Raw genomic sequence first — 13,788 nt, forward strand, 5'->3', positions numbered from 1 at the left:
AGATGGGGAGGGTGTCGGCTAGGGTTAGGTGAAGGGGCTCGGGAGAGGTGGATTCCTGTCGCCATATTTGATCCAATCGTGGCGTGACCGCTGCTTGTACATCAACTGCTCCCGCTCATACTGTCACGCCCCGAAACCGGGCCTAGTCGTGACAACGCCACATATTTATAATCTTGCGATTATAAACATGTAAGGCTCAAACTAAGACATATTTACAAGCTAAAACAACACTTTATTCAATATCTTTTCTATTACACGAATCAAGATACACATTTATTCTCCCTTCCCGTAGTACTATTCCTACGCTTCGCTGTCATCTTCAAATCATAGCCACTTCTGTAAAAAAAAATGAGAAAGCAAGGGTGAGTATGAGACCATACTCAGCAAGTAGGACAACAAGAAAACAGTAGATGATCAAGGGGTTAGCGGAAATCAAAGGAATGTCAACAAGATCTTTAGCTGAAATGAATTCACGGAATTGAGTTTAGGAATAACGAAAGATAAGTTCAACAAAAATGGAAACGGAAGCGATTGACATCACACATGACAGCAAGCTTCCCAACCCGGGAGTCACAGGAGTTAATATTAACGCTTTTACACTCTGCAGAGGGGTACTCCGACATCGACAGTCTTGACTAGGTTGCGCTAGTCAAGCAGTGTTCTTTTACCCGCTAAGACCCGGACACTTTGACCTACTGATGTCGGTCGCTCCTACGGATCCATCACCGACACGTTCCCGAACAGAGACCGTCCCCAGCGGAGAACACAGACAGTCCCATACTTGAACTGTGACCGGTACAATACGTTTGCCGTCGTGATACCAATACCGAAGACTAGGATAGCAGGGATAAGTGATATAATCACTATCTTGAGGTAAATACAATAGCCTCAAGGCTCCACATGAGATCCCGCAGATTACGCGATTCCAATAAGCCGGAGAAGACTACCCGTCTCTCTCCACAACATGAGATCAAACATGATCATGAATCATGGTGCAACAATAATAATAGGATAACAAAGATTGCATGATCTAAAATAAGATACATCTGAGATGAAAATAAGGAACTAGTAGAGCATCTACTAGCAGAACCAAAGGATTAGAAGAACAACTACTTTCAGATCAAGGGATTAGGAAAAGACACTACTTGCCTCGGTATAAAGAGAATGAACTATGTCAGCACGACTCCAAATCGATCAATTAGCCAGGTTAAATATGCATACACTCTATGACTAAATTTCTCCACTGTATAAGGCATGGCTTTCTTCGGCGTCTATTCAGCATCTTCTTCTATATTTCTTTCTCAGCATGGAAGCCCTACCTTACTCGCTGTATATGTTGGTAGACCGGTGAACACAGTGATTTCTCACCGAGTAGCAACGCTAGGTATTTATAGAGCTGATCGACGGCACTAGCCAAAATATCCTGCCGCTTGCCGGTTGCACGTACTGAATAAAGAATCGTTGCCGACGTCCTGCCGTGAGCATACTGAGCACCATTTCTTTCTGAACCCCATGCAGCGAGTCCACGTAGCTGATGTGCTGCCACAAATGCTGACTTCCTCTAGCAAGATGCCACGTTGCCTTTTCTAGCCAATCATCTCACGTCTAGAACTAACACTAGATAATGATACATGCAGTGTTAAATGTTTCTACAAATACACACGAGTAGCTCCACTGACACATGCATTTGTAGTGGAGAATATACACACCCAAATCAGGTCAAGTTATTTCCATTTAGATTGACTACTCCAAATTTTATTGCAAGTAGCGATTAAAATCTAAATTCAAATACCAGAGATTAGCCAAAAATGTAAATGATTAGAAGCTAAATATTTTACAAGTCAAATTAATAAACAAACAAAAAAATCTGGGTTATCACACATACACCTCATGAAGTTCCTTTTCAATGCCCCGGACTCCTGAAGATCAAGACACTAGAGTGTTGATTTTAGCTTAGTCGAGGGCGCACCGAAGTTTTTTTTAATGTGTAAGCAAACAGAACTAAAGGTGTTATAACTCCAGCGTTTCATATGGGAGGATTCCTCTCATAGTCGAAACCACACGCCAGGTAAATCATGAGTTCATGACCCTTAACGTGACTCTCCCCACATGCTGACTGCACCATCTTATCATAATATAATCGTGCTTGGTCCACATCTCTAGTACGTAGGTAATTAAAATCCCGTGGTTTTGACATTCGATGATCAGACTTTTCAACCACCTTGAGTAGCGCGGAATGGTCACTTGTCCTAGGAAACAAATGGATGAAGTGGTCACTTGTCCTAGGAAACAAATGGATGAAGTCCGCTGTATAATGAGAACACATTCCCTCTGGTTATCCAAATGAACGGCTAGCCCGAATAGCCAAGATCAATGAGGCGCCAGTCCAACAAAAGCAATATCATGTGTTCGGTTTTAGGATGAAGTGGAATGGAATTTCCATTCCATTCCATTCCACTCCATTCCATTCCACTTTATACTTGCGTTCGGTTGATGTGGAAAGGAGGGAATGGAACCACATGGAGTTAATCTAAAATTTAATTAATTAGAGCCTAATTAATCTAAACATTATTCATTATAGCCTAATTAGAGAACCAACCTGTGGTTGGATGGTTAGGAGGGCAGTGGCACCCAAGCCCACCAGAGTTCAAATCCCATATTTGACACTTTGGTGTCTCATAAAGGCGGAATATTCTTCAGTGGGAGGCGACGTTCCCGTCGACAGCGAGACGCCTGTGGTGATTTCGTCAATCTCAAGACCCGCCGGATCAATTCTTCAACGCAGTCTCTTGGAGGTGCTCATAGGGGTAGGGTGTGCGTGTGTGCGTTTATAGGGGTGAGTGTGTGCGCGTATGTATGAGCGTCTTTGATTGTACTGTGTTTCGCAAAAAAAAGAGCCTAATTAGGCGTGGGGACGGCGGCCTTGTCCTTGCGCTGGTCGAGGAAGCTTGGGAGCGAGCTGGGGGAGCGCGGCGGCCGGGCGCCGGCGACCTCGGGTGCAGGTCCCGCATGGAGCCGGAGCAGGAGGTGGCCGGGTGGCGGAGTCGGGCTGCGCCGGCGCGCTCTGGGCCGGAGCTGGTGGCGGCCAGGCGGGAGCAAGGAGAGAGAGAGGCTCGGGGCCGGAGCTGGTGGAGGCCGCCGTCGCGCCGCGCCTGGACGAGGCCGCCATCTCCACGCCTGGACGAGGCCACCGTCCCCGCTCCGTCGCCTGCCCGCGCCCGGCGACCTCCGCGGCCGTGGCTGGTCGCATCCGCGCCGCCGCGCCTCGGGCCGTGGCTGGGGCGGACTCCGGTCGCCGCGCCTCCGGCCGTGCTCGAGATTGGGGCGGCAAGGGCGGCGTGCTCCGTCTCGCGTTGCTCCGGCCGGGAGAGAGAGAGGGGTTAGCACATGGGAGAGAGAGGGATTAGCATGCAGATCGAGACATTCCACCTCATCCGGCCGATTTGCCCGGACGGGTGCGTTCCGCATCTGGGTGGAATATTCCCTTTCGAGGAACGGTTCCATTCCATCCTGTCCCTGAACCGAACGCGAGAATGGCTCCAAGGAATGGAATGGTTCCATTCCATTCCACCTAATTCTACAACCGAACAGACCAATGTGTCATTTGTTCTTTGCTACATGAATGCCCGAATCAGCATTTCGTTGAAACCGCCTGCACAGCCAAGGAAGATCATCTTGAGCTTGGAAATTTGAAATCATCAATATTTGCTACTTTTTTATTTTCCCAAAAATTTGGGTTTTCTACTTTCAGATCTATTCTGAAGATTGCTCCCCTTTTTCTGTTTTTATGCATAAAATTCTGAAACGGCAAGATGCATACGTGCATAAATGACGTCAGTGGCGGACCCAGTAATTTTTGGAAGCCTGGCCAAAAGCTGCAAGTAGGATGAAATTTTGTCGCACACACACCTAACTTTTCTGCACGAATATATTACTTCCCTTTTCCAGCCAGGAGTCGATAGGTGCCTGAATGGGGCATTGATTTGGATTAATTCGATCGATCTATCAGCCTGGCCGGTTTGCCCACCATCGTGGACAACTGGAGGCTCAAAAGTGATGTGCAACAACCAGTCACGCTAATCACCCAAAGTTTAACTAATTATTACAATCGCTGGCACGAGACGCAAGCACAATCGTTTCACGCATGATGCGCGCAGCTAGGAAGCCTAGGCAAGTGCAGGGGATAGGGCCATAGGGTTAAAGTAAAATGATTCGATAGTTCAAACTAAAAAAGAACCGGTTCAAGTATGACCTTTTGCAACAATTCATGGTTGAAAAGTGGACCTTTTTTCTACATATGTGTAGAGTACAAGCACAGAAGTTCTCATAGAAATGCTCTTTGTTCAGGCTGGGCATGCATCAACGCCCACACGCGAAATACAGCAGGAAGATGAAGGACACAAGACTACAGGTGAACACAAAGTATTTAAGCCAATTGCTACAAAGAAGTTTGATCGCAGCAGAACACTGGCTCTGGTTGATGGAGTGCTTACTGGGCGAGAAACGGAGAAATCTGTTGTTATCAAGTTAGTTGGTCAACCGGACAACAACCAAAGCTGTAAGGTGATCTCAGTCTGGGGAATGGGTGGGCTGGGAAAAACCACTCTTGTCCGAAGCGTGTACCGAAGCCAAGAGCTTGCTGTCTGGAAGCATGCATGGGTCACCGCACTGCGTCCTTTTAACCCCGAAATACTCCTTAGAGATTTGGCTTTGCAGCTTGAGAAAAGTATTCAGGAAGATGCTCCTGGAGAAACATCAACCAGAGTGCCAAAGAAGAACATTTTTGTTGCTGAGCAGCAGAAAAAGAAGAGCATAGCACTGATGAATAGTAAAGAGTTGAAGGTGGAGTTAGACCGGCTACTGAAAACTCAAAATTGTCTTGTCGTTCTTGATGATATATCATCCACTTCTGAATGGGATTTGGTCAAAGGTTGTTTGCATAATGCTGGAATGATCATAATCACCACAAGAGAAAAAAATGTTGCCGAACATTGTTCAAGAGATGACACGAACATGTTCAGTCTCGAAGGTCTTACAGATAATGATGCACTTGACCTCTTCACAAAGAAGGTACTTTTATAACTTGCTTTCTTATTTTTCATATGAGTTTTTGTCCACTTAATATTTTTACTATGCTTTACATTTTTTCTCAGTTAAAATATAAAAAAATTGAAAGTCATGTCTTCTTGGAAGAAATTATTGTTTACGCCTCGATAGTCTTGTATATACATAAAAGAACGCGTCTTGGAAAATTTCCACACCATTCCAAATAGAGGAAAGAGTCATTTTCTATTTAGAGTGGTAAAAAATTGAGGTCTTGAATTTAACAGATATTTGGATGTCTAATAATTAACCATATATAGACGAGAACTCATGTGCCTTGGAGATCATACCCCGGTTTACTTTATTGAATTTTGAATAAAATCAAATTTAAACCTAAAAAGGGGGGCCAAATATGCCATTAGAACCTTTTTCGAAAAGGAGGATGACTTCGTCCTATGGTGTGCCTTTATTGTTCAAAATAGTATGAAACCCTACTTGTGTGCATTGTATTGATCTGGTCCTCATGCGGTTTATATAGAGTACATGTCAGTGGCGGAGCCAGCATGTAACCATTGAGTTCACATGAACCCAATAAAATTTGATTAGTCCCTTTATAGTCACTACATATTTACTGCTTATTCATACTCTGAACCTAGTATTATAAAGCAATGAACCCAATCAAAAGACATCCTAGCTTCCCCTCTGGTACATGTGGGGAGACATGGAGTACATGACAAGTAATGCTATTTTTAAACTAATCTCTCTCTATCTCTATAGTTTGTAGGTAGTAATCTTTTATCTCTAACCACACCTAAATATACTTCTAACATTCACCATTAGTCGTAGTAAGAGCGGAGCGGGGCGGTTGCAGCTGGATTTGAAGTCTTGTATTGCTTCCATCGTCTTCTGCGCTCCGTCATTTATCAATTAAATTATGATGGGTTAGCACCTCGGGCCATGATTCTGTCCCCTTTAGCATCCTCCCTATCCCTCCTATATCACCTCCCGCAATCAAATTGGGAGTTCGCGGACTCTAGTGATGACGCTGACACTTTCAATGGAGTTGTTGTCCATGCGTTGTCGTAAATATAGTCGTGATATCGATGTATCCAATCATGATTATCTAGTCTGTAGTAGCCATGATCGAGGTAGTTGTGGTTGATTATCTAGTCTGTATAGACATGGCCGGGGGCACAAAACAAAATTGCCCTATGTTTATGAACAGATCGAGCGATAGTTGTAGACTATTTTCACCTTGCAGATATCGGAGATGCCGTGTGGAGGCGACTTGCAGATGTCAGAGGGCACGATCGCGAGACCACCAGTTTTGTTAGAATTGGAAAAATCACACCAAGCACACAACGGTCTCGGAAAAACCGTTTGCGTGATTTTAGGTGTTATCATAATTAGTGATGCCGGTGTGTCGACGTAGTTGTTTTTGTGACGTGGTCAATGCCGTCATCGGTATCGCTGAGCTGATGATGTGTGCCCATTAATTTGGGCGATGTGCCGGGGGTATGTCTATGAACACCATGTTGACCTAAGCGTCACCATCACCCAAGAAGTAGATGGCACAGGCTGGTGTATGGATGATGCTAATGTGCTCCTCGTGGATGCACTGGATGTAGTCTCGGGGTGATGATCATGTGGTCATACAGCTCGGGTGTGGATGGCACGGTAGATGCCAATGTTTGCTTGGCTTGACCCTGGATCGTTTTGAGAGATAAATTGCTCGGTCTAGGTGGTTCAGCCTGAGATTGTCGATGCCGTGATGAGGAGCGGGTCGGCGCATCATGGGTCCGAGTCTTGCGTTTGATGAAGACCTCGTGTCGATGCAGACGTGGCATCTCGGGGCTTTTTTGTCGTCTAGTTCGGATCAAATCGGCAGGGTCTGGCCCCCGGGCGCTTGGAAAAGTGGTCCTTGGCGCACCAAACAGAATACATAAGTCGGGCAGTTGCGTGTGTTGTGTCGTGGTCCTCGGCCATGCATGTCGATGAGTTTTGTGCTCGTGCATAGCGGAGCCTCTCGCTTGCTCCTCGTGCATATCTATACTAGTGCAAGACATCGTGTCTGAGTTGCCCTCTAGACTCTAGTGCATTGCATGGCTCCGTATAGAAAATTGGAGAAGGGAGCTGATGTATGTGGCCGTATTATGTCCCTCCCTCAAGCACATGGAGTCGACAAAGAGACCATTTAAAAGCACCGCATGGATTAAGTTCATCTAAAATGGAAGCACGTCGATCGGGATGCATGTAGCTCTCCAAAAACCATCACATCTGCCACTAGCATCACCTCCGAACAACTTAGAGAACGTATGTGCTAATCACCGCCAAGGAAATCATCATCAATGTTGTCACCACCTCCATGTCCACGGCCCACCACCACCAATACCACCTCCACCAAGGCCAGAACAACCACCATCACGGGCTAGGATATCTTGGGAGTGCGCTCATAATAGATTCTTGTCATGGCATCTATCATGTTAATTTGGATCCATTCCAAGTCAGCGCACTCGCGACCTAACCCTTCTGCACCAGCCGACAATAGGACCACCACCCACAACCTAACCCTCTCGCACCCGGGTGGCGGAGGCGCGTCACACGGTCACCGGCGCCTCCTCTAGCACTTTCCTTCCTCGACCTCCCCTCCCGAAGCTGCCGCCCACGATGTCGCCAGGCAAAGCCCGTACGGCGTGGATGATTTCCTGGTCGGAGTTCGGGGCGCGGTGGCGTGTATCGCCGGCCCTTCCCGTGCCCTTGGTGCGGGTAGCGGCACCCAGGAGCATGGTGTTCCTGCGGCTGTAGGCTGCCCGAGGTGGTGGCATCATGCAAGAAGGCCCGATCTAGGCCTAGATAGGCTCGGACGGGCCACGCATGCAAATTACTTCTTCATCTTGTCGTCTTTATCATCAGCCCGATCGATACTGGGCTATGCCTGTAGCATGAGGAAGCCGGGGACGCTATTCTTAGGCTTCATGGTGGTTGTCTCCTTCTCTGCCGAAGGTATCATTCTTAGATTCCATATCTTGTCTCCGCGGCGAGTTTGAGGAGACACGGTTGCTGGTGAAAACCGAGATAAGGCTCCGGTCATGGCGGCATATACACGCCGTTACCTTGTTTAACACATCGTCGTTGCATTTTGCGTTTACTCACTCGTGATGCTCTGGCGAAACCCCAGATTTGGGTATCCTAGATTGGACGATGCCGACGCTTTCCACGCCACGCTCCATCATGAGGGCATTGTTTTTGGAGTAGCTGTTGGATGGAGGTGACAAGTGGGGTGCTGCAGCATGGTTCTTACCGCGTCAATGACGGTGGGTCTTTGCAGTGTGGCATCGCAGAGTCTCAATGGAAGATGCGACCTAATGTGCGCACACATGGAGGAGGTGTTGTCTGGCGCCATGGTGGCTTCATCGGCAGGATTTGCGAAGTTTGTGCAGATCTTAACTATGAAGATTGCTCAACGGTTCGATGGAGGTGATAACTTCTGTAGTGGGTACATGAGGTGCTCACTAAGTGTATGCTAAATCGGGGTATGCCATGTTTCCGGTTCCTAGCTGATGGAGGGGTTTCGGTGTTTTCCGGGCATAAGACATGTTGACATGAGTCTTGTTTTTTTTATTTATACTCTTTGTATGTCCTTTGTTGAATAACTTAATAAAGATGGTTGTATGCATCATTTCGATGCAGAGGCTGGGGGTTTCACCCTCCATTCGAAAAAAGGGAGACAACGTTCTTCGACCTTCTTCTCTTTTGCTAACCTTTCCTCCTCTAGTGCAAGCCTATGCTCTTCCTCCCTCCTCGCTTCGGCCACCGAAGTGGACATTGGGCCGCCGGGCCTCTTCATCGCCTTTGTCAGCTTCCTCTCTCGTCGGGCTCCTTCCAGAACAAGGGGGTGCGAGCAGTCGTGGCTTCGGGCGAGGTGACCTTGGCCGCACCCTTTCCGTTGTCCTTCATCTCCCATGTAGTGACGTTCACCGTGATTTTTGTCCGCGACCTTCCTTGAAAAAACCATGGGCATAGAGGTCGACTTGGAAGGTATTGAGCCAGTGTGGTGGCTTGGCGAGATTGAGGAAGGGAGCGCCACTTCCATTCCAGATCGGACTCGGGGGCGTCGGCGCTAGCGAGGAGGCGGGGATGCGGAAACAGTGGCAAGGTGGGGAGGAGGGTGGGGGAGGGGAAAATATACTCGGCTGGTGGCACAATTGAGTATAGTTGGCCTCCTTTTGGGGACCGACTCTTATAATTTTGACTCATCTAATGGTATAAATGATCCGTTAGGTGCGGTTTTAGAGGAATTTTACTCCTCAGTCGACCGTGCTATCTTGCGTGTTCTGTTGCGCAATGGGATCATGCCTACAAGCATGTTGATTTTGGTGCCGATTTCTGCATTATGTTCACCGAAATTTGAAGGTCGGGGAAATCTGGATTGGGAATTGGAATTTCTAAGTTGGATTTACACTAATCAGAGGGACAATCTAATCTTTAATTGGTCTAGTGACATGTCCCCGGGGAGAAGAAATCGATCTCCCAGGGGTGGCGCGACGCGGAAGGAGAGAGTAAGTGATATTGGAAATTATATGAATTTTCGTGCATTGTATGAAACTATTCTTGTTGGGGTCTATAGTGGGGAGACATGGATTACGAGAGAAGTAATGATACATTTAAATTTAATTCTCGCAAAGAAACATGATAATCTATCTCCAAAGTTTGTGTTGAAATACACAAATTTATTTCTAAGAGTTATAACTGGATGTCTTCATCTTATCTAGGGATTCCTAGTTCAATGGAAGCTTAATCAACCTTGTTCCACATGCGAAACATCGTGTTCTTTTTTTTTTTCCTAGGAACACGTGAGCTCCATAGCAATTATATTTCAAAATGCATTTTAAATCAGAATATATGTAATATTTTAAAAGAACAAAATATTAAGTACTAGTTTCTCTATGAATATCATGGGAAAGACTCGCATAGTTTTTCCCGTGCAAAAATAAAAAGTGCTGCAAACGGATTGCTCTAAGTTACTAACACCTCTAAAATTGTTTTTTTAAAGCGTTCAAGTTATGTATAAATAGAATCAAGAAAATTTGTGTCCAAACAGTACTCAAAAGTTAAGTCGTGAGATTTTTTGACAACTTTTTAAATGTAGAAATATGATCTTTTTTTACTTGAGCTCCTATTGTTATTTTCACAATGGCTTTATCCTAGTTCAGCTTCCACGAGCCACAGGCTAAAGCTAGCACAAACAAGTATAGTATTTGATAGTCTTAATTTAGCGATAGTTATTCTGTAATTGAAGTACTTAATTTGAAAATTATATCTGTTGTAGGTATTGAAAGACAACACTGAACAAATTTGTTTTGTCCCGGCTATGATGAAGCAAGCAAAGATTATCCTAAAGAAGTGTGGTGGGCTTCCACTTGCAATATCAACCATAGGTGGATTTCTAGCCACTAAACCAAAAACTGCTATTGAATGGAGAATGATGAATGATCGTATCAGTGCTGAACTAGAGATCAATCCTGAACTTAGGACAATAAAGACAGTTCTTATGAGGAGCTACGATGGTTTGCCATATTATCTCAAGTCTGCTTTTCTGTACCTGTCAATATTTCAAGAAGATCAAGTAATTAGGTTGGATCGTCTAGTGAGGAGGTGGATTGCAGAGGGATACTCACGAGACATCCATGGAATTACTGCCGAGCAGCTCGGTCATAGGTACTTTGAAGAGCTTTTGGATAGGAGTATGATCCTGCCAGGGGAAGATGCAAATGATTACAATTGCAAAATTAATTCTTGCCAACTTCATGATATCATCCGGGAAATATGCATCTCAAAGGCGAGAGAGCAAAACCTTGTCTTCAAACTGGAGGATGGATGTTGTTTGAGTAGCACACAAGGTCCAATACGCCATCTTGTCATAGGCAGCAACTGGAAAAGGGATGGAGATGCATTGCCGGGTGTGCTGGACTTGTCTCACGTACGCTCACTGACCGTGTTTGGAGACTGGAGACCGTTTTTCATCTCCGAGAATATGAGGTTCCTCCGAGTTCTCGATTTGGAAGACACACTAGGGTTGAGAGATCATCATCTTGACCGTGTCGGACAACTCCGTCACCTCAAGTACCTTTCTCTACGAGGATGTTGGAATATTTTTTGTTTGCCTAATTCTTTGGGGAATTTGCGGCACCTCCAAACACTTGATGTTAGAGGTACACAAATATTTGAGTTTCCAAGAACAATCACCAATCTTGGGCTGCTACAGAACCTTCGCGTATCTGATAATATATTATTCAGCAAAAATGTCAAGCGAGAGGCTGACATAGAAATTGCGTACGATTGTTACGTTCATGATATTGTCCCCTCCCAGATTGACTCATGTTGCCTTTGGATGACTACGGTTCCTGTTTTATTGAGACCACAAGTTGTAGCTGGTGGTTTGAACAGGCGTGATGTACTCAATCTGTTCCGCTATGAGCTTTATAACAACAAGCTGCGTGGTGCTAAAGTTCCTAGAGGAATTGGTCAGCTGAAGGCCCTGCACAAACTAGATGGTGCCTATGTTGAGGGGAATGCCACTGTAAAAGAGTTTAGAGAGCTTACTGAATTGCGTAAGCTTGGAGTGGTTGGTATCAGCAGCAAAAACAGCATGGAGTTCTGGTGTGCCATTGCTGATCACTATCATCTTCGATCTCTTTCAGTGAGAGGGAAGCGACATGATGTCTTAGATGGTTGTCTAGGTGAGGGTTTGTCGCCACCAAGCTGGCTTGAGAGCCTCAAGCTGTACGGCAAGCTTGTCAGGGTAATGGATTGGATCCATCAGCTTCAGAATCTCTGCAAGTTGGTGCTGGAGGATAGCTGTTTGGAGCAAGATGATGTCATACAAGCCCTTGGGATGCTACCAAATCTTGCAGTTCTACGCCTGAAGGTTTCTTCATTCTGGGGTAAACAGCTCCATTTCCAAAACTCGGATTTCCCGAGTCTCGTGGTGCTGGAGCTTTATGGCTTATGGGAACTTGAATCGGTGCTGTTTGAAGAAGACGCAATGCCTAGGCTCGAGCTGCTACAAGTTGGTGCTTGCCGCAGGCTGAAGAAAATCTCCGGGCTATTAGTTCTCACAAGCCTCAAGGAAATTAGGCTGGGTGCTTCTGCGAAATCATTGAAGCCAGATATCCTGAGCCAGCTAGGGGAGCGTCAGAAGCACGTCATCGTGAAAGATGTATGAATTCCACAGATCTGTATATCCCCCTTTTCTCCTTCGTGTTGGAGTAGTACTACCGTAATAATATCTGTCGTTGTATATATTTCGGGGACCAGTGTAGATGGGCTCCGAACTTATAATGGCTGATTTACATTATTATTCTAAACATGTAATCCTTTTGCGATTGGAGCATATTTTTCTGGGCAGAGTTAAATTTTCCGTGGTCGAGTGGTCGCGCCTCCCTCGCCTCAATCCCTCGGAGGGATTCCCTCCTGTCCCAGGTCGCGCCTCCTCGCCAACTCCGGCGGTCGACCCTTGCTCTGCTGCTCCCCGCACGGCACAGGCGGACCGGCCCACCCGACCAGCCCCAGTTCGCGCCTCCGGCCTCTAGAGATCTGACGGACGACCCTCTTCGCCGCCCACGCCCAGCGCCCTCTGGTCCGCCGGCCTCGATCCCTGCCGCAGTGTGGCTGCTCTGCTCGGTATGCAGTTGTGGCTCCGGCGACCTCGCGTTTGATTCCAACCGGAGTTGCGGGCAGACCGCATGTCGTCAGGCACATAGGCCATAGATGGCCACCAGCGACCAAACCAATCAACTAGGTGCCAATACGGGAACTAGCGACCGAGCCAATAATCAACCAGGTTTTCCCTTATGGCTTTCACCTGGAATTGCAACCCCAAATAGTTATTAAATTCAGAGCTGTGAAGTTTACAGGCTTTACCTGCATCTTATTTTCGGCTCTGCACTTTTTCAATCTTCCAATGTTGTGGTGTTTGCAGGTCACTAACGTTTAGCGCGTTCATTTGTATTAAGTGTTCTGTGGCTCATAGAAGCCTCGGGTGCATATTTCCAAGGTAGCCACTATATATCTTTGTTGCTAGCTATTTTTCATCAGCGTCGTTTCATTTTCAGTTTAATTTCTTATTGCGGATTAGTTTTTATTCAGCTATAAGAGAGCTTTCATTAGGTAGCCCCTCTGAAACTGGGCTGTATAACCATGAGACTTACTTTAGATTCTGTAGAGACTATTCGATATTGTTTTGTTGTAGCGATTGCTACTATCCCAGTCCTTGGAACAATGCATTCAAGGTTTTCAGATATTTGACGATGTGGAAGCCTTTTGGCTTGGGCACCAAAACGCCAAAAAGATGCCAATAAAAAGGAAAAAAGATAGTACACTGCAGTAGCAGGTTATTCGTTTAAAATGCACAATTTTTTAGCTCCTCTTCTTTACCATTAAGTGATCCGTTCAATGAATTATGGCTTCAAAATTTACTTTTTATTCTATGTTTAAGCATTTGTGTATGAATAAAAGACAAATAATCAGGCGTCTTGCTTTCATTGTAGGAGGACTAAGATGTGTTAAGAATCCGACACTTTACTCAGCATCGATTATGTCCATTAGTATTGGTGATCGCTGGCTTGTTATTGTTGTTGCTAACTTATGTGTCTCTTTTCCATTGACCAAAAGAAAGATTCGGAAGTTCTCAAATACAGTATGAAAATTGCAGGATGATGGCTTTACCGAACTCCCTAGAAAACG

General features: G+C 45.8%; 1 protein-coding gene across 1 annotated transcript; it reads left to right on the forward strand.

The window, feature by feature from the left end:
- The first annotated feature begins 4,821 nt into the window (after positions 1-4,821).
- LOC124648055 (disease resistance protein Pik-2-like) lies at positions 4,822-12,268 on the forward strand. The gene is made up of 3 exons (XM_047187880.1): positions 4,822-5,070; positions 10,373-11,317; positions 11,414-12,268. Exons 1-3 carry the CDS (start codon positions 4,822-4,824, stop codon positions 12,266-12,268), a joined length of 2,049 nt encoding a protein of 682 aa, XP_047043836.1.
- Positions 12,269-13,788: the final 1,520 nt, after the last annotated feature.

The sequence above is a fragment of the Lolium rigidum genome, chromosome 4 (assembly GCF_022539505.1).
Source record: "Lolium rigidum isolate FL_2022 chromosome 4, APGP_CSIRO_Lrig_0.1, whole genome shotgun sequence".
Taxonomy (NCBI): Eukaryota; Viridiplantae; Streptophyta; class Magnoliopsida; order Poales; family Poaceae; genus Lolium; species Lolium rigidum.

Coding starts and splice junctions, on each gene's coding strand:
- LOC124648055 (XM_047187880.1), top strand. CDS start 4,822: ATGAATAGTAAAGAGTTGAAGGTGGAGTTAGACCGGCTACTGAAAACT. Junction 5,071..10,372: donor TTGACCTCTTCACAAAGAAG/GTACTTTTATAA, acceptor TATCTGTTGTAG/GTATTGAAAGACAACACTGA. Junction 11,318..11,413: donor GGCTGCTACAGAACCTTCGC/GTATCTGATAAT, acceptor GTCCCCTCCCAG/ATTGACTCATGTTGCCTTTG.